The sequence below is a fragment of the Protopterus annectens genome, chromosome 16.part0 (assembly GCF_019279795.1).
Source record: "Protopterus annectens isolate FY-2018-M chromosome 16.part0, PAN1.0, whole genome shotgun sequence".
Lineage (NCBI taxonomy): Eukaryota > Metazoa > Chordata > Ceratodontiformes > Protopteridae > Protopterus > Protopterus annectens.
Genome location: NC_056750.1, coordinates 436662890 through 436687232, shown reverse-complemented (window position 1 = coordinate 436687232; position 24343 = coordinate 436662890). Strand labels below are relative to the sequence as shown.

General features: G+C 35.4%; 1 protein-coding gene across 1 annotated transcript in view; it reads right to left on the bottom strand.

The window, feature by feature from the left end:
• The window catches only part of LOC122790606 (kinesin-like protein KIF14), a 1004205-nt gene that overhangs the window by 78971 nt on the left and 900891 nt on the right, over window positions 1-24343 (bottom strand). Inside the window, exon 26 of the mRNA XM_044058133.1 lies at window positions 6037-6168. Within this exon, the coding sequence (XP_043914068.1) occupies window positions 6037-6168 (132 nt within the window). The remainder of the gene's footprint in view (window positions 1-6036; window positions 6169-24343) is intronic.

The following is a 24343-nucleotide window of genomic DNA, read 5'->3' as shown; positions in this document are numbered from 1 at the left end:
CTCCATTCTTACACCCAAATTCTGGCAATCCCTCCCCCTTCACCTTAAAGTCGTATCCTCTTTCCCCACCCTACGAGCTCAACTCAAAACAAACCATCAAAAATCTGACTGCAAGTGTGTCTGCTCTGGACATGCAACTTACCTCCCTCCTCACCTGCATCACTTCTGCTTTGATAATCTGTTCTCAGCTCACTTCCCTTCGACAGTTAACTACTAAAATTATTTCACATTTGATTTTTTACTCATATTTATATATTGTATCAATTGTCTATGGTATTATCTACTTTCTGAGATTACATTGTGTTTATGAATTTATTCTATTTTCTTTTTGTGACTCTTCATCTGGGCTGTGCCTGCAAATGGTCTATAGTGATCACTATTATTCTGGTAAACAAACTAAAAATAAAGTGGGGGTGATAAATATTTTGCTTTGATTGTCTGTTAATATTAGCAGTAAGAGAACATAGTAAACACAGTGAACAGCGAGAACTTGATGTAACAGTGGAAAGAAGTATTAAATGAAGTACAGGAAATGGGACAAGTAAGGGAAGATGAGTGAAGGGAGCCGATACAGTAAAAAGGACCACAGTGAGAAGAATCTAAGTAAGTGGAAGGAATAGGAATCCTGATGGAAAATAAATCTGCTGTATTCTTTAAAATGAGTAAGAGGAGGAGGGAGGAAAACAGTTATGGGTTTAAAATATAGACAATGAAGCCTTTACGTAAGTAGAGTAAGGAGGAAAAAGGAATGCAATGGATAGAATAAAAAAGATGCAGGAAAAGGAACAGGATAATTTTAATGTGCTTTCATTAAATGCAAATAGTATAAAGAATTATGTAAGAAAAATGATGGTGTTTGAAAGGTGCAATAGAACTGATGTGGGGATGTAATCTGTATTGGGTACAAAATGTGTAGATGGTAAGTGAAAATGCATGCAGTGATGTGGGGGATAGTCTGGTCAACAGGAAATATGTATATTCTCTAATTGCAATACTGGTGAAGAATGATGACAATTAATGGCTGAGTTAGTGATAACGGAGTATTAGCATATGAGAAAAATAAAAAAAAATAAGTCAATACTGTTAACTGTGGTTGTGTAGCCATAGACGAATGTGGGGGGGGGGGGGGATAAAGCTACTTGAGAAATGCTGAAATATGAGATTGTTAACATACCTTCTAGCTTATTATGTGAATAATTTAATAAAGGAATGGGGTAAAGATACACAAGATATTAAAATATAGTAACAATGAATGATAGATTTTGGCAAGGGAAGTAAATGGATGCTACATATAAGAACTGGTACACATTTTTAATAAGTTAAAGAGAAATAAAAGGGAGGAGGATGTGAAGAATCAATATCTTCTGATTATAGGGCAGAAGAAAAAGTAATAAAAAGGACAAAGAATAAAGAATTTAACAGAAAATACTGTAATGCTTAAATGGAATAGTGCAATGAACATTTAAAGAAACAGCTTTATAGAAATTTAGATTATTGGGTAATACATATAGTGGTGCTGCGGTAGCGTTGTCGCCTCACAGCAAGACATCCCGTTCGATTCTCAGCTAGAGCGTCTTCTGTGTGGAGGCATGCGTGAATGGGCATGCCTTTGTTGAAGGTTGTGCGTCGGGGCTGGTAACTCAGCATGTAAAAATCCACTACCAAACATTAGCGGACCGGAGTTCCGCTGTGGCGACCCCTAACCAGGGAAAGCCGAAAGACACAACAACATAAAGAAAAAAATATTAAGTATATATTCATATCAAGAGGAGAAAGAAAATATATTTGAAACATATGCAAAACTATTAGAGGTAGAAAACACATTTTGAAAAGAAAGAAAATTATTTGAATATAAACAGGGAAAAAGTAAAATGCTAAGATTGTTTAAAAAGGGAGAAAAGCAAGGATCACCCTTTGTGGGGACAAAGATGAAATCTAATGATAGAAAAATTGATGTAATGAATGTGTCTTAAGCTTTCTTCTGAGTAGAACAAAAACTACTGGTATTGTAGAAAGTTGTATAAAGAAAACTATATGAATAGAATGAAGCAGGAAGAGAGCTTTGGAGAGAGGAGAGAATAAAGTATTTAGCAAAGGAGAGAAAAACTTAAGACAAGAATTAGAAGAAAATTTGAAGACTGCACTTGGACCAGATGAGTTGGGATGTAAATTTTATAAGGAAGACTGAGCCTGAGAATGAAGGTTTTTGCAAGTTCTGGATGAAGGAAGTAATGATAGTTTATAGTGGTGTGATGAAAGATGGAGAACTATACCACTAGGTAGCAGATATTTTTATATAAAATATTCAAAAAACGATACTTTTGAATGAAGTAGTGTGTCCATTGTTGAAAGAAAACCTTTCTATGTTACACAGCTTATAAACAAAAGGATTGTGTCTAGATCTAGGGATATCATTTATTCCAGCCTCTTTAAGCCATTCACTGAATATAATGTACCTTTGGTATATATCTGTCCAGAAACGTCACAACTGGAATGCCCACAGAGATCATACTAAAAGGATTAAGACTACATGCCCTACAAGGACCAACTCAAAGCTCTGTCACTATAGTCAATATCCTACAGATTAAGAGGTAATCTGTAAACACAAAAAGACAGCGAAACTTGCAGATGTTCTCCTTTTCCAAAACTTTATTCCGTAAGCACTTTCGTTAGGACTAGTATCCAAACTTCCTCAGACAAAGTTATACAAGCAGTCAATGACTTTTATACTTATACAATTAATAAATAAAATAATAAAGCAATTATATAAAAAAACAATTGAATAATTAAACAACTCAATTCCTTTCCTCCTATGGAAAACTATTTACTTTGTATTTCATTACTAAATACCTAGACACTAAATTAGTGACTTGAATTAATATAAAATACAAATGTATTAAGTAGAAAAAAAATATATACATATATATATATATATATATATATATATATATATATAAACATTTATAGTATAATTAAATAAATGAATGAAATACCTGAGGCTATATTTTTTGTGTTAACCCCCGGAGGTAACCTGTGTCTGGCATACAAGGCGTCCTCAGACACATTACTGATGGATTTACTGCATATCAGCAAGTCAAATGGCATCAGAAACACTCGCTTTAGGGGTCAAAACCTCTTCTGCAACATCAACACAATGGTTTGGAAGGGGAGAGAGAGAGATCTCACAGCTGCCGGGAATAGACACTGCATTCCTGTCCATATTCAAGCACAACTTCAATCTATGGATGGGAACCAGAAAATTTAGCCCGGGACTGCCCCATGTACTACTAATGGATGGAGACAGCTTCTAAATGTTTTATCCATGCCTAGATCCCCTCAAATCATCTATGGTTTGATTTCATTTATTCTCAAATAGGGGTAATATATAGTTATCTACCATGGCATGGGTAAGACCAATCTATAACCAAATGATATAGGCTATTTGGAGTACAAAAAGTGAGATTGACTAGGCTTACATGGCCTGCAAGTGCAGTTAGCCTAGTACTTCGCTATAAACCTATACAAAATACAGTTGACAGAATGGTGAAAGGTATTCTAGTTATAAAGAGAAGAGAAGATGTGTGTGTGTGTGTATATATATATATATATATATATATATATATATATATATATATATATATATATATATATATATATATATACACACACAAACACATACAGTTTTTTTTTTTTTTTTTAATATGCTTGTTCTGGGGAAATTATCACATAGGTGATGTGTATACGTTTCCCATCTTTACAGAAAAAGACTTACTTGCAATGCTTCGTTTCTTTTGGGGATAGAAAGGAAATCCAGACAAATGAGGAATAGTGCACAAATGGGAGGGAAAGTGGAAGGCTTAATTTAATAAACCATTTTGTATTTTTTGGCTTCCATTTGTTTTGGGTATTAGCAGTCTTATATGAAAATACAAAAAATACAACGGGAAAATGATATAAAAAGTATGAAAATATTTATATCGCAACAAGTCAAAGGAAGACAAAATGAAAATATTGAAAAGAAGGAATATGGAAAAAATATGGAAAATTGGATTAAATGAGGTAAAAATACAGAGCTGGTATAAGGCTGTAATGATTTTTTGTTGTTTATAAATGGGAGAAGGTAGAGAACAATATTTAAAATGCAATTAAAGACAAAATAGAGTTGAAATTTTATGAGGGGGAGTTTTTTTGTGGTAAATTATGTTGAGCAAATTACCTGTAAAATAGTGTCAGTAGCCCAGTAAGCAGCACATTCACCTTTGGTGTGAAAGGTTGTGGGATCTATTTCTGCACCAGGTACTTGAATTAATTTGGGGAGAACTGGCATAAAGGCTAAGATCTTAACCTCACAAATGCAAAATACATGGTTCGATTCTGACTTCTGGATATTGGCTAGGCTTGTAATAGTCTGTGACTGATAGCCTCGTGTTTACCTATAAATGAAGGGCATATAAAGTACTTGAGGAAAGACTATGCATTATGCAAAAGCAAAGGCTTTTGCCTTTTCCCGGTTAGGGATCACAGCAGATCACCGGTTCGCAGATTGATTTGGCAGTGGTGTTTTTAAGGTGTCGAGTTGCCAACCCAGCACCCAACCTTCACAGAAGGTACACACACACACACACACACACACACACACACACACACACACACACACACACACACACACCTACCTGCATGTCTTTGAAACGCACTCAACCGCAGGGAGGACATGCGGACTCCACACAGAAGGCACTCCAGCAGATAACTGAACCGGAAAACCTCTTGCTGTGAGGTAACTGCTGCACCACCACGGCCTTAATTTGCAAGAAAAATCTCAGCCTTGCTTTTGGACTTTAAAGATTATTCTGCACTGTCTTTAAAGAACAGGCACCCTTGTACATTGCCATCCTGATTGGAGAACAAACATTCTCCAGCATTTTAACATATTGGTAATGCCTGCTGCAAAACACGTCTTCCGCTTCACAACTGCATATTAAGCTGCTGTGAAGCTTGGACAGTAACACAGCTACAAGTCAATGTATTTGTATGCTCAGTAAACAATTCTTTGCTGTTTAGCCAGCATAAAGGTAATGTTATCCAATAAAAAAGAAAGAAAAACGTGTGTATGTGCTTGAGTGCATATAATAAAAGGCAAATTACCACCATTCTTTTGCTGGCTAAACAGGGTTTTGCTGTTTAGCATGTTTAAAATGAAATAAAAAGTCAAGTAAATAGAAAGAGAAAAATTATGTGAGTATATGCCTGTAATTGTGGTTTGTGTATTTGCATGTGGGTGTTTGTATTTGTGTGAGATGCAGCAAGAGTGAAAGAGAGCATGACAGACTGTTAACTGCAACAGGCAGTCCCATCAGGAGACATATGGCATAATTAAATGACTAAATTACTGCGTTTGTGAGAAATGGAGAGAGTGGATAAGAGAGACAGAAGCATGGACAGAGCATCCACCAGCATTTGATCTTAAAGTTTAGCAATATTGTGACTTTAAACTTCATTGATTTTCATTAGTTAAAACAGCACTTCTTTTCTGCTGCAAAATAATGGACTGTAAATTTTTATTTTTTACAGGACACATCTGAGGATGTGTTCATTAATGAAGTCATTAAATTGCCATTTCCTAGTCACAGTAGTTATTTGTTTTGGGAATATTAAGTGTAGGTATATCAGATATAAAATATTCAGGACATACTGGCATATCAAAAGGATTAGTCACTATGTTTCAGTTAGATGTCAGTCCAACTGAATTAATAGTTCTCAGAGTTCAAGTATCCTTTTCTTTAGATTTGGATATTTTAACACTATGCCAGATTCATTTACACCTACACTGTGTACATGATCTGTATTCAAGAACATCCCCTACCACACATTTTCTGTGCTTTCTCGTCACTCAAAGATTACACAAAGTGTGCTGCACTTTGTGGTAACCTTTAGGTAGGACTCTTTGGTACGACTATGTAAGCTGCTAAATGCACTGATAATAAAATGAGAATGCATATTAGCAAATACATTGAAACCATATTCAGGAATAAAGGTTACCTTATTTTCTGGTTCCAGGTTTTGGAGAAAGTTTGCAAGGCCTCCTATGCTACAAATTCCAGCATCTATCTGATCACTGATGTGCATTTCTGCTCCAGAAAGAAATGACTCTTTCATGGGATTATGGACAATCTGTTAAAGACAGTAAAGCAGTCGTAAGTATGACTAACCTTTGAAGCTTAAGCTACTGAAAAATAAAGTCATTAGCTTTACAATATAGATATTTTAGCTCCATAATAATAAAAAAAAGAAAGCACTGGTAAACATACATAAGAATACATGCTGCACACACTGTGGCTTCACAGAAGTGATGCTTCATATCTAACGCTCCTGTGGTTAACACGCACCTTGTTCACTATTATTATTAGCAACACTTTGTTCATTTTCTTGACGGATTTTTTTTTTTTTTTTTAACTTAATTTTCTTACAGGATGAGCAACTAATAAAGAATACGATGCCATAAAGTAAACAAAGTTTAGTGCACACATTTTGAAATACTTATACAATGACTGCCTATTAGTATTCTGAAACGTTCACTCTGATTGGCCAGCCCAACCAGCACGCTCTTTGTAAATCTGACTTATACTAATGGAAAAGGTCCGGTCGCCTGGCCTTTTTCCATTAGTGTAAGTCTTGATTTTTTTTTTTTTGTGTTAGGTAGCAACAGAGAACGTAAGAGCTCCGTTGCTGTAATCTTGCTATGTTAAATGAGTTTAACATAGCGAGATCTTTAAAAAAAGCAAGTGAGATCTTCCTTTCTCCATTGCTTTTTTAAAGATATCTCGCCATGTTAAACTCGTTTAACATAGCAAGACAGTTTTAAAAAAGATAACGGAGATCTTCCTTTCTCCGTTGCTTTTTTAAAGATATCTCGCTATGTTAAACTCGTTTAACATAGTGAGACAGCTTTAAAAAAGCAACAAAGATCTTCCTTTCTCTGTTGCTTCCTCTACACACAGCTCTGATGTACTGCTTAAGCATACGCATGCGTGGTATATCAGAACTGCCCCAGGATACCAGACAGCTGCAGAAGGGCAGCACGGAGGCATTATACAATGCCATTTAAGAAAAGTATTTTTTTTCTTAAATAATGTCACTGTATAATAGCAATAACCCACTTCTCAGTGTGGGTAATGCTGGATTTACCCATGGTTGTCTTTGACCAAACCACACCAACCATGGGTAAATCCAGCATTACCCACACCCAAGCATGGGTTATTGCTTAAATATTTCACAGCTTTAAAGAAAATTAATTCTGGCTTGGAATGCTTGAAGAATGAATTTATGGGGATGGGATACACACAGATGGAAGTAAATCAATCAGATTACCCAGGAGAGAGAGAGTAAAGCTAGACCATATCTTTCGGATGGTTCAAGGGTTAGGTTGGACAGGTCAAGGCTCATGAGCTCCCAGTGGTTATATCATATACTAGGGATATGAATAAACTGATTGAGGTAGTATGCAAAAATAGGCATATTTTATCAGTGAATGAAAAGGCGGCCAGGTTGGTGGGTTTACAACCCAGATTTATTTACAAAAATAAAAGAACATTTAAGCAATGATTGCATTACCCCAGGGTACCAACTATGGTCACTGAGGGACTAACAGGCACCTGGAAATGTAATGTGTGCGCCTTTTGTAGTTTTACTAATGAGTCCTGGTTCTTTAGGCATCCAGGGACTTTTTTTATGGCAATTGTGGGTAGTAGCTGACTGCAACACTAAGAATGTTATATATGTATCACACTGTAGAATCTGTTTTAGATTCTATGTAGGTAAAACCAACTGCTGTTTAAGGGAACACTTTAGGGATCATACCTACTGCACCCAGAAAGGTCTTGATTATAGTGCTCTAGCGAAGCACACTTTACAAACAGGAGTTGAACGCGTTTTTCTTTCAGGTATTGCATGTTTTAGCTGAGAGTGATAGGATGGGTGATTTTATTAATAGGACAGAAAGTGTAGAGAAACACTGGATATTAAGATTAGGGGTACATCGGGGGTATAGGCTTAATGATTCTGTCCTCATGAGACCCGTCTTGAAATCTAGGAAATTAAAACAATATGTGCATGTTATGCATTACAAATCAGTATAGTGCGCTGTTGCTTTAATATTAAATGAATACGTTAATTTTTTAATAAGAGACTGTTTTGGAGGGAGCTTTACTTACGATTGGATAATTGTTATTAGTTTGATTATATCTATGATGGTTCAACATTGTGATTTTATATCTGATGAAGCAATGTTACTCATTGTGAAAGTGCTCACGTAAAATAAATAGTTTTTATCTTGATCTTTGGAGCCTTTGTTACTGTGTGCCTGACTTGCTGTTGCACGAATCGTTTGGTTTCTACATTTTTGGATTTTAAGACTTTTTGATATTCAAAGCTTGTATCCTTTTAAAATGTGTTTTATATCATATAAACTTTTTTTTTTTTTTTGTTTACAGGAGCTTGGGGAAGCCATCGGTACAGATGAAACTATATAATTATGTGTGCATGTACTAAATAGAACTGTTATGGAATCTTGAATTCATTTGGAATGTAAACAAGAATAATACACTTTTTAGGCAATTACCATTATTTACCAGTTTTTGCATCTGATATTTTTTTTGCCATTTTATGCACTGACATTTAAAAAAAATGATCTGTTTGAGAAATTTTTTTGGTTCCATGATTAGATTTTTGTTAAAGGGAGGCCACGGTGGTGCAGCGGTTAGTGTTGCCGCCTCACAGCAAGAGGTTCTCCAGTTCGATCCTCAGTTGGGGTGCCTTCTGTGTGGAGTCTGCATGTCCTCCCTGTGGTCGCGTCTGTTTCCTCCTGGTGCTCCAGTTTCCTCCCACATCCCAAAGACATTGCCCTTAGTAAATTCAGCAAATTGCTGATGCAATTTTCTCTGATTAGGGGTAGATGAATAGGCGTTCGCGGAAATACCATTTCGGCGAACTAATATAGACCTGTTTGCATGACACCTCACTTAAGTCTAAGTGATACATGAATTAACCCCAAGCACTTCCAGTTTTACTGCTTAATCATATTTAAATGCATTCATAACAATCCTTCTATTACTGAAATAAGGTTTGTATAATTTGGACAATATTCTTCTCTGTCAGGGAGTACCAAGACAGGTAAAATATAAGCTTTGAAAGAAGTCACATGTATCCATCAGTTCCTTGTTCTTTCAACTCAAATTCATACCTATGATTTTTAAAATGTTTGACAAAATTTGTGACAAATATTAATGTAAAATGCATCTAAGGCTCTGTTTTTTGCCTACAATTAACAGTGATACACTATTTGTAAAAAGAAATATTCAGAGTTCCTTGTCTAAAAAAAATTGTACAAGACTTTTTGTTTAAAGCTTTATGGAATCATTACTCATTTTAACAAGACATGGTTTTGTTTAATATTGTGGAAATAAATAAATAAATAAAACTTTTTATTTAACTTGGATAATTCTTGCTATGGCGAGAACTATAACAAACTGGAAGAATCCTTCAGAACCAGAATTTGGAGATTTTATCTTCCTGAAAGACATAACAATTATACAAACAGAAATAACAGCATTTTCCCTAATAATTTAAAGAACGATTCTTTGATGAAAGTATTAGTCCTCATTGAAAATGTTCATCTTAAATATGATTAAGTTAATTTATTCTTGAAATTGTTATTCATGGCTTGTGTTAGTTATATATAATCTGGTCTCAGGCAATTTGTATATATTGCAAATAGTTAAATTGCCATTTCATGTATTTGCAATTTGTATTATATTAAATTACTAACTTACATTTTAAAGTTGAAAACATTCTGTAACCATTTCTAAAAATTAATAAAATAATTTTAAGAAAAATGTATTAAAAATTAATTTTGTTGACTGGTATTCCATACTGACCAGAAATGTTATTTTTTGTGAAAATGGCTGCCTGCCAACAAATATCCCTGGTATTTTTTATTTATTTATTTATTTTAGAAAGCAGTATAATTATTTGTTACTTTCCCATCTGTGATTGGGCTGAAACTTGAAAACTGAGGAATTCTGTTGTCTTAAAACAAACCACCTTTTTGAGACCGGTATGAAAGTTCAAGGTAATAAAATTGAGCAAGCCTGAAACATCCATTTGTAAAGAAACGGTAACACTGATGATGAAACTTTGACCTCAGATGGGGATAACGTGCAAAAATCTACCTAAAGGGTGTGTGCATGCAGGTTTCCAGCAGACTAAAGAATAAATCGGGTATAGTCTTGTTCTTTGATTTGTATTATTCCACAGCCAACATGTAGCAATACCAATTAATTTTGATGCTGACAACACAGCAGAAAGAAAATATATTTGTACATTTTCTGACCATACTGGCTTCAAGTGTTCATATCGCACTGTGATTACATGGACTTGTTTTGTCTAGACATGCAGCCAGAAACTTTTTTTTAATTGTCCAAGGCTCACACTAAATACTCAAACAATACTGTATGGGTGTGGTCAAATTCAGCTTTAAATAGTACATCTCTGTCATATAGTCAAAACTGTTCTTATAGATCTGGTGACAATTCAGTTTTAACAGATTTAGCTTTATGCTTCACAATCTGTTTGAAGGAAATACTGTTTTATTTTGTTAAGCTTTAGATTTATTTAAAGTTGATTTCAAGGGCAGTGCACTGTTCTACCTGGGCCATTTTTAGGCTTGTCATAGATAAAATGAGGTAACAGTACATATGATGAATATAAAAAATTAAACATTTGAATTTCTGATAAGAAAAAATATACAATACTTACAATTATGAAAGACAATAAATATACACACACACAAATGTTTTAAGCTTCACAAAATAATCCACTCATTTAAATCAGAGAAAGCAATCCTAATTAATATGCTCCCAGTTTAAATTTGTCTCTATACACTGAAAACAGAGACTGTGTTGGCAGATGCGAGGTAAATTTGATGGAAGAGAAACTGCAGTACAGCTTTATTGGACATTTACACAATCTATTTAAAAAGCAAGAAAGTGGTGGCAAGTACAGAAAAATGGAGGTTAGGTCATTTTGGGTGCATAGAAGGTGAACTTTGCATCTTGCAAAAGGTGCACTTTTAAATTTATCTGAATTCAATAATTCAATATATGAATTTTTTTTTATATACAGTGAAGACTGCATTCCCAGAGTTTTGTGGCAAAGAAAGAGAAGTCAGGATCTGCAATAAGCAATTCTATACATGGTGTTTGGAGAGAGGAATTTAATCGGATAGTCTGAGGATGTGAGCATTAGGTGGCTCAGTCATGAAGTGGAATCGCTCCAGTTTTATCAATCCAAGAACACAGGAACCTGTTTGTAAATGGTGTCTGTGTTTTACGGGTAGCCATTTTACTTTGGCTAGAGTATGGCAGTGTCATTTTCATTTTGGGAATCGAGTAATCTAGAGATGCACTTGTTTCTAGCAAAATTGAAATGTTCCTCACTGGAGACAAGAAAATTATTCTTGTTCTGCTGGGAAGAGACCTTTATCAATTGCTCACCTGCTTTCTTGTGAAATTGGAAAAACTCTAACAACCAAGAGTAACTTTTTTTAGTAATGGTCCCTTTTATATCAGTGTGGTGCTGGACATTAAGCATTGGTCAAAACCTAGAAACTGAGTTGGTTTAGTCTCTATTTTATCTTGGTTTTAACAAAAGATGTCTGTACATCTATTAAAACTCCACTTACATTCCAGTAGTAAAGCCCCTGTGAAATAAGCTTTAAAAGACACAGTTTTAATAATTATATTTGTCTGTGGCTCAAGTGCTTTATATACTGTTACTATATATATATATATATATATATATATATATATATATATATATATATATATATATATATATATATATATATATGTATGTATGTGTGTATGTATGTGTGTGTGTGTGTGTGTGTGTGTGTGTGTGTGTGTGTGTGGTAGCATTACTTATGGTCAGAGCAAAAATGTCAATTGTGAGAATGTTGACCAAAAAAAAAAATCAACAAAAACATTGACAGTCCACTCTGGATACATGATGATAATCCTTACCAAATGTGAAAATCATTTTTCACAGGGGGCTAACTCCAAGTTTGTACAATGCCTGGGGAAAAGTAATATCAACCAACGCAGTGATTGTTGATCTAGCAGAGTTGTTGACCATCTGCATATAGCAATTGTGGTTGATCGAATAGCTGCTGACATTTTGCTGTGCTGACCACATGCTAACACACACATGTGAACACACGTGCGTGCGGGCACAGACAAGCATGCACACACACACACACACACACACACACACACACACACACACACACGTGCGAGCACACACATGCGCACACGCACATGCCAAACTACTACGCATTACACCTTAAAGATCAAACCACACAACACTAAACACAGACTCAGAAAACAGCTTTTTTTGCAGGGGACAAGCCCCCACCTTGTGGGGGGGGGGATGTGCCCCCACATCACCTCAATTATATATACTTACTCCAAGATGACACCACAGTGATGAAAGATTCAGTTTCCTGACACCCGCTGTTCTGTGATCTCACGCAGTCAATTCCCATTTTTTCAGTGGGTCTGTAGTTCAATCTCTAGGGTGCAGTGAGTAGTAGTTTAACATTTACAAATGTCGAGTAAATGACTGGAACCCATATAAACCCAAACACACAAACATTATACATACCTAATGCCCCAATGCCAAGTGTATTGATATGAGGGTTTTGTGTGTTTGGGTGTTTGCGTTTAGTTGCAGGGTGCATTTTCTATAGCCAGTTTTGCTACTTTATTTTAATTGTGGCAGTTTGGGGAGGGCTGGATCTATTGATGATGATATCAATAGCATGTAATAGTTGTGAATGTTCAGTAGGCAATCACTTAATGAAAACAGAGGAGTGAAGTGATGAAACACAACCTTAGGATGTACCTTTTCAAATGGAAGTTTTAGGCAACAGATATGCACCTTACCTTACACTGAAGTTTCTGTTAGAGAGAAAATCACTGAACCAACCAAAAGCACTGAGAGTGAACAGGTTATAAAAAAAGTCCATCAAACTAGTAAAATCTATGAAGAAAAAAGCAGACGGATTTCGAGTCAGCATCCAGAAAAATACCAGCAGCTGGAGTAGAGTACTGTTCACTATTTAAATGTGGAATGGCAATGTGGAATTTGACTTTTCATGCAAGGAAGAAATACATATTCATTACAATCTGAGATGAGAGAACTCCACACTCAAACCTTCTATTTAAACTGCAGACATTAATTTTAAAATAATGATCCTTTATCTACATTACCTGTGTGCATAAGAAGTCAGCATTACTAAACAGAAGAAAAACATAGGTCTCATTTATGCTTTTGTGCATAGAGCTATTAAGAACATTCATAACCAAAGCAGCATATTTAGTGCAAGTTATGTACAAGCACCCAATGGCACAAGTATGGACAGTGTTCAGACTCAGAGGGGTTCATAGTGGGGAGAGTATTTATCCATGGTCAGCTCTGAGCCCACTACTGCTCATACTAGTGATTGGCTAAATTAGCAAACAAATTTGAGAGGACAGGTTAACAAAAAGTACTATATGCAGATCTGGTATTAAAAGCAAAAGGAACTTTAGCAAAGGATGGGAGAATGGAATGCAAAACTGAAAGGACATGGGATGAAACTTAATACAGATAAGTCAGTTGTCATGGTGGCAAATGGAGGAAATCAAATGAAGTAGAAAAGCAAGAGAAAATAGTGAATCAGGTTTAACAGCTTCAAGTATCTGGGAGGGATGGATGAGGTGAAGGGATGTCCGACTGAGAAGATCAAAGCTAGACTCAGACAGGCTGCAGCCAAGCTGGCACATATTATCAAGGGCAGTCTATGACAGAAGAATGACAAAGAAACAAAAAAGTAAGGTGTATAAAACAATGGTGTTGCCAGTACTTTTGCAAGGTATAGAAATCTGGGCAATGGATTGTGGAAGCTAAAAGTAATAAAGATGAAGTGTGGGATACCAACAGAGGTGAAAGAATTAGGAATTACAGCAGAAGCCAAATTAGTTCCAAATACAGAGCAGAACAAACAGAACAGATTATGATGGTTTAAGCACATGTGTAGGAAAGCAGATGATTTGAGAGAGACCAGAAGGCAACAAGATGTAAGGATGTCCAGCTGAGAGATGGACAGATTGAGAGAGAGTAAGGACTGTCGCAGGCAAGTGTTACTGGCTTGACAGTTAACAATACATCCATCTCAATGTAAAAAATTGGGGAAAAAGGAGGGAGATGTTTAACATGCAGTCTACACTGCTTGCCATCTAAACGACAAGTGAACCAGTGAAGAATGTGAGAAAGAGCTGCAAAAACAGCTGGGTTTTTTTTTTAGTTTTTTTTTTTTTTTTTTTTTTAAATATAAAAATACTCCATTAGAGAAAAGTAGATCTCCCCAGTTCAACGTCTGTTGGGCAGAAAGGTTGAAAAGAAAATACTTACTTCCACATTACTGATATCAAAAGAAAAATCTATATAGCTGAGTAAATCTGTCCATTGATAAAATAATAGATTATACAAGGGAATAGATATTTATTTTATGCATTCTTTGAGCAATATATAGAAATCATTTAGTCATAACGAGATAATAGTAACATATATTGTAAATAACCTCAGTTACTACCTTTTTCCTTTGAGTTTATTCAGGACAGTTGCCCTATACTTCATGGCATTATCATAAAAGACAGGTTCATCCAATACCAGAGTACTAAACTTCTAATTTGTCTTGGTCACCATGGACACTTCACATGGATATATGCAACAAAACTAAACTATAGTATTATATTTGCTTTGACTTGTGATAAAACTAATACTTAACTGTTTCAGCCTGTTAATAAGAAATTTAAGTAAAATTGACAACAGAAACTGATTGGGCAGTAAGCTACTGGCAATATAGTGATACTGTCCTTTGGATATATATATATATATAGGCTTTATGTATGTAGGAAAACTGACTAGAACTACTTATTGAATAAGAAAGATCAGGAGTTTTGATATTTAGAAACACATACTTATGAAAGGGCCAATGTCAAGGTTTCTGTGCTACAGTGAAAAATAATAACTGTCAATACTGCTGAGTAATATTCAAAAATGCTTAATATAAGTTAGCTAATGCTGAAAGTTCTGAATTTATGGGAATTATTAATTCTGTTGTACTTGTGTCAGGAAATATTAAGCCCAATTTATTTTATGGTAATATATTTTTATAACAATGTTCATTCTTTTTATATTTATTGTGTGTTCTCATTCACTATTGAATACCCTAGACAAAACAATAGGTCTGTAAGTTACACACAAGGAAAATGTTTGGATCATTCTCTTATAATGACCTGTAAATACAACTTATAATTTTGCCAAAATACTAGTCATAAGATAAACTAGTGGCTTATTCCAATCATAAGTTATGGAAAGACTCACTTTAAATATGTATTTGATTGGAAGAAATATCTGACTAATCAAATATCAATTCCTTATTAAGTATACATAAAGACTTCTAATGGCATTGTTTGTTTTAACAAATTCAAGTTTTGAGTAGCGAACTTTATAACAAGTATATTTAAGAATAAATTGTTGAAATTATATTTGTGCTATCTCATCTTACATAAAATGTGTTAAAAAGTCTGTTAATTCTTATTTAAAGCTCAATAAGGAGTGTGTTCATTTTCTTTGAGAAAAGAAAGTTAGTCCAATGGATCAATGCTTATCTATTGGACTGGGAATATTATTAATTCCATGGTTGAAACAAAAATGTATTATTCTTACATTTAATGTGCTTTATACATTTTTCAAACTATTTTTTTCTAGGCCTGTTTTAACAATTGATAAGCATTTGAAAGTAAAGGAAACTGGTTTGAAAATCACATCTGCATATATCTGCATCACATATGATTTGAGAAAGATATTGGGTGATGAGGAAAAGATTCTTATATTCAGTCTATAACTTCCTCCAAAATCTCACATGGATTTATCACTTTTATCTTTAAACATTAATGGATTGAACAAACCAAGAAAGAGATCAAACTTAATAGGATATTTAAAATTGAATAAAGCTCAATTGGTCTCTCTCTAAGAGAGACATTTCAACACTAAAGATGGCAATATATGGAACCCAAATTATTTAATTTTAGCCAATTCCTTATAAATCTAAGACAACAGGCATTATGATACTTTGGAAAATATTGTTAATCCACAAATCATTCATAAATATGAAGATAAAGAAGGCCTTGTATCCTTTGTTATATTAAAATGTAATAATAGAATCTGGACCTTAAATATATACTGGTTTCCTGGTATGGGTGTGGATTTAATTATCATTAACTATAAAGACAATTTAATATTAGGGGCAATTTAAATTGTATTTTTGGACAACTCAGAAGCAACTAATAAAAGGACTGTGTCTAACCTCTACTGCAAAGCACTTCAAGAAGTGATCCGTATCACTTAATTTGACATCTTTAATATAAAACAAAGCAATTCATTAAGTTTCTCTCATCAGGATTATAGATTTGATAATCAGACTAGGATAGACAAAATATGTTTCACAAGAATTAAACACAAAAATGTCATACTTCTCCATACTCCCTTGCCCCATTTCGGATCATAATTGACTTTTTTCCTGAAGCTTCAAACTGACTATAAAAGATAGTTTCTACAAGAATTCCAGCCTATATCACAAAACTTGAATTTAAACCTTGGTTAGCTTCTGAACTCCATGGTTCAAAAATAAGCTTAAAGAATGGGAATCAGAACTAAAAAAACATACAATCTCAACTGTTAATAATCAACTCCACCAGTATAGCAAACATGTCTATTGATAAAAAGAAAAAAAATTAAATAAAAAGTATACTGAAATAGTAATACAAAACTAATTTTGTATTAGAAAAACTAAATTAACTCTTGCGCTACTTCGCCTAAATATCTGCACAAATTGTCAGTGAGGGCTAAATGCCAATCAAAGACTAAACATATTGTAAACATACTTCATGAAGAAGATAAAAGATAGTATCTGATATAGGAGACATTCTTGATACCTTTAAACAGTATTTCTCTGAGCATTATAAATCAAACCCTCCACTGGATGGCTTCTCATATTTGGATTCAATTGCTTCTAATATTAAGAAAATTCCAAAATCATTCCTTCAAAATAAAACATATCAAAAAGTCATAGAAATATTAAAGAAAGTCTAATAAAGCACCAGAAATTGATGGCATTATTATAGAAATGTAAGCTTCCCCCTTCTATAACCACCTTTTTTCACAAAACACTAACTTAAATATAGACATGGGGTATCATACCATTTTCCTGGAAATATTCTTTAATTATGCCAATTACAAAAGAAAATAAAGATCACAAGCATTGTAGCTCTTATACCCCAATATCCCTATTAAATGATTATAAACTATTTAAGTCCCCCAATTCTGATCCAAACAAAAAAAGTGTAGAAATAGTCAGTATACCTCTAAGATAATGTTATTTGCAGATGCCATATTACTCATTTTATCTAATTCTAAAACAACTCTAAATGAGTTAGGTCTATTAAAGTTCCAATCTCTAGTTTACACTAACAAAAATCAAAATTCTTGTTTTTGAATAAAAAGAAGAAAAAAAAAAACTACAAGCTGGGAAAAAACACATTATTACTAACCAAGTACCTACATTTGATTTTGGCATTTTATGCACAACTATTGAAAAAACAACATGAATAATAAGGTCTATGTTAAATATTTGAACATCCAAAATGTTGAATACCACATGATTGAGACCATATGGTTGACATTTGGGTGTTCGAATATAAAAAAAAAAAACCTTAACAGTGCGAGAAGAGGGGCAAGCCTCCCTGCACCCGCCACCCCCCGTACTTAAATATACCAACTCCGAGACCACACTTCAGTGCAGAAAAGGGAAATTCTACCATTCTGCAGTGCAGAAAAGGGAAATTCTACCATTCTGCACCATACGGTGCCATTATAAGTCAATCTTCAAACACTTGAAATGTCGAACATTTGGTCTCAACCATGTAACATTCGACATTTTAAGCGTTCAAAGAATTGACATAACATTATAAAAATAATTGAAATACACACAAGTGCAGAATACAATATTTATAACCTTTGAGGACAGATTACAACTAATAAAAATGATACTTTTTCGAAGATATGATATATATATCACAAGCCACCATCTGTGATCCCAAGGAGAAAATTTCTTAAAAACAAACTCTTAAATTTTGTATGGTTTCCAAATTAAAACAGAATAGTTTTTACTCATCATATTAGACCTTGGGAACAAGGAGGAATTAAATTTCCTGAAAAACAAACCTACATCAAGGCCTCTACAATTAGAACCATTATAAATCAGGTAGACCCCAATTATACTGCAAACTGGAAGTGCTTATATTTAACCATATTATTAAATGAAAGTTGTACTTCAGTTAACTAGCCAACCAATTTAAGTTATGGCATGCCATATATTTTAGTATACAATATAATATATCAAAACCTACAAAATTAAATTCCATTCATTTTATATTTAATACTTTCAGGAAATGTATTAACACAAATATAGAGATCAAACTTTGGGTTAAGACATTGATTCCCTTTAGTATTACAAACATTTTACTGACAAATTGCATAGAAACCCTAAATAACTTCATATGTTGGCAACATTGAATGAACAAAAGGTACTAGATAGACAAGACATTGTAATGCAGTTTAAACTATTATCTCAAGATTGGTTACTTCTACAAAGTATTCTGTGATATTCCCATGATTTATGCAGAATAATTAATAGTTCTTTCAAAAGAAAACCAATGTTTGTGATCTACTTATATGAAATTGTTTATAACAATTTCAACTTGATCACCTCAATTCTGTATAAAATATTAACATATAAACAAAACTTCAAGAAAAATGTTAAAATTATATTACTAAGATGCATTCATCATCTTCCATTTCTCTTTTATTCCCTTCTGTTAGCAAATAGCATCCATAACTGGTCAAATATTGTGTGTTTGTTAACTTAATTGAGAGCATAGTAGCTTACAGATACACGGTTATGCTGTTTCCCCATCTGATAAATGGTTAGGAAATGACTTGCAGATTCACAGCAGTTTTTGGTTAATTCTGATTCTTTTTTCTTAAACACAAACATGCCTTTGCTTGGATCTTGGCTCATTAGCAGCAGTACAAAAGAACTGCCAGCCCACACTCTTTTTCCCCTTCCCTGTTTATTACCTTAATCCAATCCCAAAGTTAATTATTATCTGTGGCAGGCACCATTTTAGATTTTACATAACTGGACTAGGTCTAAAGCACAAATAGCCCCCTTCCAATCAATAACTTAGAAAACCTTTATTACCTGATTTGGCTTACTAAGTCCCTTACGACCCATTAAAGAGCACCTCAGTGGAAAACTGCTCACGAAAGCTTAATGCTTTGTATGGGCTCTTGAATGCCCAAGTGTCTTACCAGTGCAAAAAAGTGAAATTTACTCTCATAGCCATAAAACTATAAAATGCAAAAAATGGGGCTCTGTAGACCAAATTGCTATAAAAAAGTAGAACCACCTAATACAAAGTTGCAAAACAACCTACTTTTAAGTCCAGTGTACTCACGCAGTATACGCATTACCTTACTACCTCGTGGTCTAGTTCAGCCCTGCTTCGCTCGGGCTTGTTCTGCACCCCACCCTGCCCCCAATTCCCACTCACCCCCAGTATAGCTAAATATACTTTCAAATCTAGGTGCTTAGGATTTCCCTCTCTCTTCCCCCCTTGGCTGACCTGGTGTGACTCGGTATGAACTCTACAGTTCCCTACAAAATGGAGTCTACAGGACTGCAATCAGTTTCTCTCAGCATTTAAGCAGATTGAACTCTGCAGTTCCCTACAAAATGGAGTCTACAGGACTGCAATTAGTTTCTCTCAGCATTTAAGCAGAGTAGTTTGCACACAAAAAGCATTTGTTAAGCTTTCACTTACAGTGCTGTGTAATTAAGTGGGTCACCATTTTGGTCAGCCATAGGGCTCTTTTTCTACTTGAGTGTTTGCCTCCTTCCCCTGTAACTTAAGTAAACTGACTCTTACATTAAGAACTGTAATACTTACCTTATAGCTTTAGGACACCTTAGGAAACCTTGTAATCTGCAATAGCCTTGCTGTGCTTGGGCTCTCTTTGCTCCCCTCCTGCCCCCATTACCTCTAAATTTATAGTACTATAGCCAGTACATTCTCCCTCACTGCGCTCGGGCTCTCTTCGCTCTCTTCCCTGCTCCCAATTCCCTCCTGCCCTCAGTACCTCTAAATTTATAATACTATAGCCACTCCCCCACTTTCTAGATCCTATCTGCTTTCATCTGGGATAATTCCTCCCACCCCCATTCTTCTACCTACATTTCAATAGCACCTATTAGCTTTCATCTGACATTCTCCCATCCCCTTCCAGTACCTTTATCTCACCACTCTATATTCTGGTGTTGCATCACCAGGTAAAACAGTTCCTTAACTCACTAGCTGAATCACAGATAATGATATACTCCTCTTTACTACCCCTCTTGTTCACACCATACCTCCTTACCTTGTATAAAAACCAGTTTCTCACGGGATGTCAGGTCCCAAAAGGCCATACTATCACCCCAGCTGTAAATCCTCCCACCTTCAACCATACTTACAGTACCAGGTCCTATCCAACATCTTGTTCAGTCTAACAACATCTCAACCCCAGGCACATTAGCTCTAGATCCAAACACTACCACAAACTAATAAACAGATTCCTGAAGTTCATCACCAAGTATAGACTTAACCTAATACTTGGTGGTGATATTCACCCCAACCCTGGCCCACCCACTTCAGATACACATACCACCCTCTACTTGCAATCTAAGCTACAAACCTAACATTAATAGGCCAACTAACTCTCTCCTAGCATGTCCTCTCAATATTATAAGCATTAATAACAAGGTACATGAATTGCATGCACTTCTGGATGTCTACTCCCCTGAGATTCTCTGTTTATTTGTAACCTGGTTAAAACCTAACACTACAGACAATGAAGTGTTACCACCTGGGTACAACATACACCGGCTGGATTGTGCTTTGAGGAAGGGGGGTGGGGTAGCTGTACTCTAAATTTGAGTTGAATGTCACCATAGATGTAATACAACCACCTCATATTAATAACTCTGTGATTCTTGCCACCAAATTGCAACTTAATAAAAATATATGCATTAATATAATCTGTATGTACATACCCCCAGGTAACAATATATCTACACTTGAAGATATCCTGCACTGGCTATCATATCACTACCCCCAAGAAACCCTACTACTTTGAGACTAACAGACTGGGGCACCTGTTCCTCAGAATCCCCAACCACCCATATTAACCAGCATGCATTTACACAAATCATATCCACCCCTACCAGGATAGGTAAACCAAACCAAAAAGAAAGCATACTTGACTGGGTACTCATAGTCACCCCCAACTGTACACCTCTGGTACCCTCCCTGATGGCCTAAGCGATCACCTTCTCACATATGTAATTAAGCACAAAGCCATTAATTCCCAACAACCCTTGCTCAGAAAGGTTAGAAATAATATAAACTTTGACCCTGCCAAATTCCAACAAGAACTAAACTCCTGTAATTGGTCTACTCTAAAACACCTCCCCTTAGAGGAAGCAGTAGCATACTTTAACAACAAATTCCTTGAGATCCTTGATTTGCATGCACCTGTTCATTCCAAGAGAAAGGCAAAAATGGCGCCATGGCTTTCTAAAGAGTCTAAACTCAAATTACCCTTAGAAACAAAGCATGGGCTTTATGGCGCTCTTCTAAAGACCCCCAAGATCACATTAAATATAGGCAATCCAGGAACAAAACTAAAAAATCCATTTTACAAGACACAAAACAATACTACTGTAATTTACAGACAGTAAATCAAAATACTCTCAGAAGTTTTGGGTAGGTTTAAATCTACTACATCCCAGACAAACTTCAACCCCAATCCCTGCTGCTACTATTGATAAACCCCTGCTGCTACTATTGATAAACCCCCTGAAGATGTTTGACAGTTTTAACCAATTCTTTACTGAAACAATTCAAGCCCTAGCTAGCCAACTACATCCTAGGCTCCCCTGGTCCTGAAAGTTGCACCCCTAGAAACCTACTCGCATTCAGCTTCCAACTAGTCACCACTTCACTTATCCATACCTTGATCAAAAAATTAAAACCCACTACACTTTCTGCTGATCAACTCCCTGCCAAGTACCTATAAAAATCAGCTGATGCTATTGCTTACCCCGTCTCAATACTAATCAATCGAACCATAGTAGAAGCTAAAATTCCCACCTTCTGGAAAATATCCTATGTAATCCCATTTCAACAAAGAAGGCAGCTCTACTGAATTCTCCAATTATAGGCCAATAGCTATACTCTCTCCACTTGCAAAGGTTATGGAAAAATGTATTCATAGACAACTCATGCACCACCTAATCCAGAATCACCTTATGGCAGACACTCAGCATGGCTTCCATCCTCATCACAGCACTACTTCAGCCTTCCAAGCCTTTACCAACACCATAAACCATAATTGCAACAATAATTATATATCCTCAGCCCTCTTCTTGGATCTTTCCAAGGCATTCAATATGATTGATCACCAACTTTTAATCCACACCCTGCAAACATTCTGTCTAGATACTAGATCTCTTCAATGGTTTCAATCCAACCTGAATGGTTGACAGCAGGCTGTCCTCTGGCAGAACAAACTCTCTAACCTTCTGCCTAACACCCTTGGAGTACCAACAAGGCTCTATACTAGGGCCCTTGCTGTTCTCCATCTTCATTAAAGACCTTTATACTGTCATCCAAAAAGTCAGCTGTATCCAATATGCTGATGACTCTACTCTGATTTGCTCGGCCACATATCCAATAGAGTTATGGTCAGCTACCCAGACCACCTTTAATAAGTAGAAAACTGGCTTTCTGAACATAGTCTGATCCTAAATCCCAAAAAGCTAAAATGCTGTTATTTTCACTAACACATAGGTCTACCGCTTTCATCTTTACCATAAATCCAAATGATAGCACAATAATCTCCACTGACCCCTCTACAAAACTATTAGGTGTCATCATAGATAATAATCTAAAATTCGATCTACATGTTAACCAAACTATCAAAACCAACAATAAAAAACTAAAACCACTTTACAAAATAAACGCCTTCCTAACCCCTCCAGCTAAAATTTCCATAGCTCGCTCCCACCTTCTTTCAACCCTTCTGTATGCATCCCCTCTACTCTCGAATTTAAATAAGACTGTCCTTAAACTCTCAATTTGCTACAACCATATTGCCAGATTTGCCACTAGGCTACCATTTAGGACACATCATTGCGTCAATCTAAACCAGCTTGGGTGGCTTGAACTACCCAGCCTAATCCAGTATAGCCAACTGATTATGGCCTATAAAATCCTCTATAATATGGACAATACACCTGCACTTAAAAATATTATCACCCCCTATAACAATCCTAGACTGCTTCGATCCTCAAACTACTAATTCAGACTAGCAAAATTAATAACACAGCCGGGGACTCTCTCTTTGCAAACTCTGTAAGTAGATCCTGGAACTTTCTTCCAGCTGATATTACCTTATTTTCCACCTTAGGTCAATTTAAAACTAGACTCAAAACAACATTTGCCACTTAACTGGCTATGTCACTGTATCAAGCCTGGCTAACTCTCTCTAGAATGTGTAAAAATCTGTTAACCATCTTACTGTGTAATTTAATTTAATCCTGACTTATGCTCGGGATTAACTCTAACCTGTGGAACTTGTTTAACTTGCTTACTTATGTAATCTCTGTAAATAGTCTGTTTGTAAAGCTGGTATTATGCAATGCTATATCTGCTTATCCTTGGAGCTTTTCTCCCCGGGCCTCCGCTGAAAATGGACATGCATCCAGTCGGACTATCCCGGTCAACAAATGTAAAATAAAAATATAGTGCTACAACCACACCCCCTCTTTCTGTAACCAATCCGCCATATCCAAGTCATCAATAGGCTCTTTGGTACTTATCCCCTCTATCCTATCTTAAAAAGTTTAAACTGGGGAAATGTCAACCTCAATAATTCCAATGTTACTTGCAATGAAACCAATTAAAATACTACCACTATACTCTCTACTACCCTTTCCGCTTGTCCCATATCTTCTTACTGCCTATGAATATAATGCATACCCACTACCCAAAAGGCCAAACCTCCACTTCTATAGCTACACACA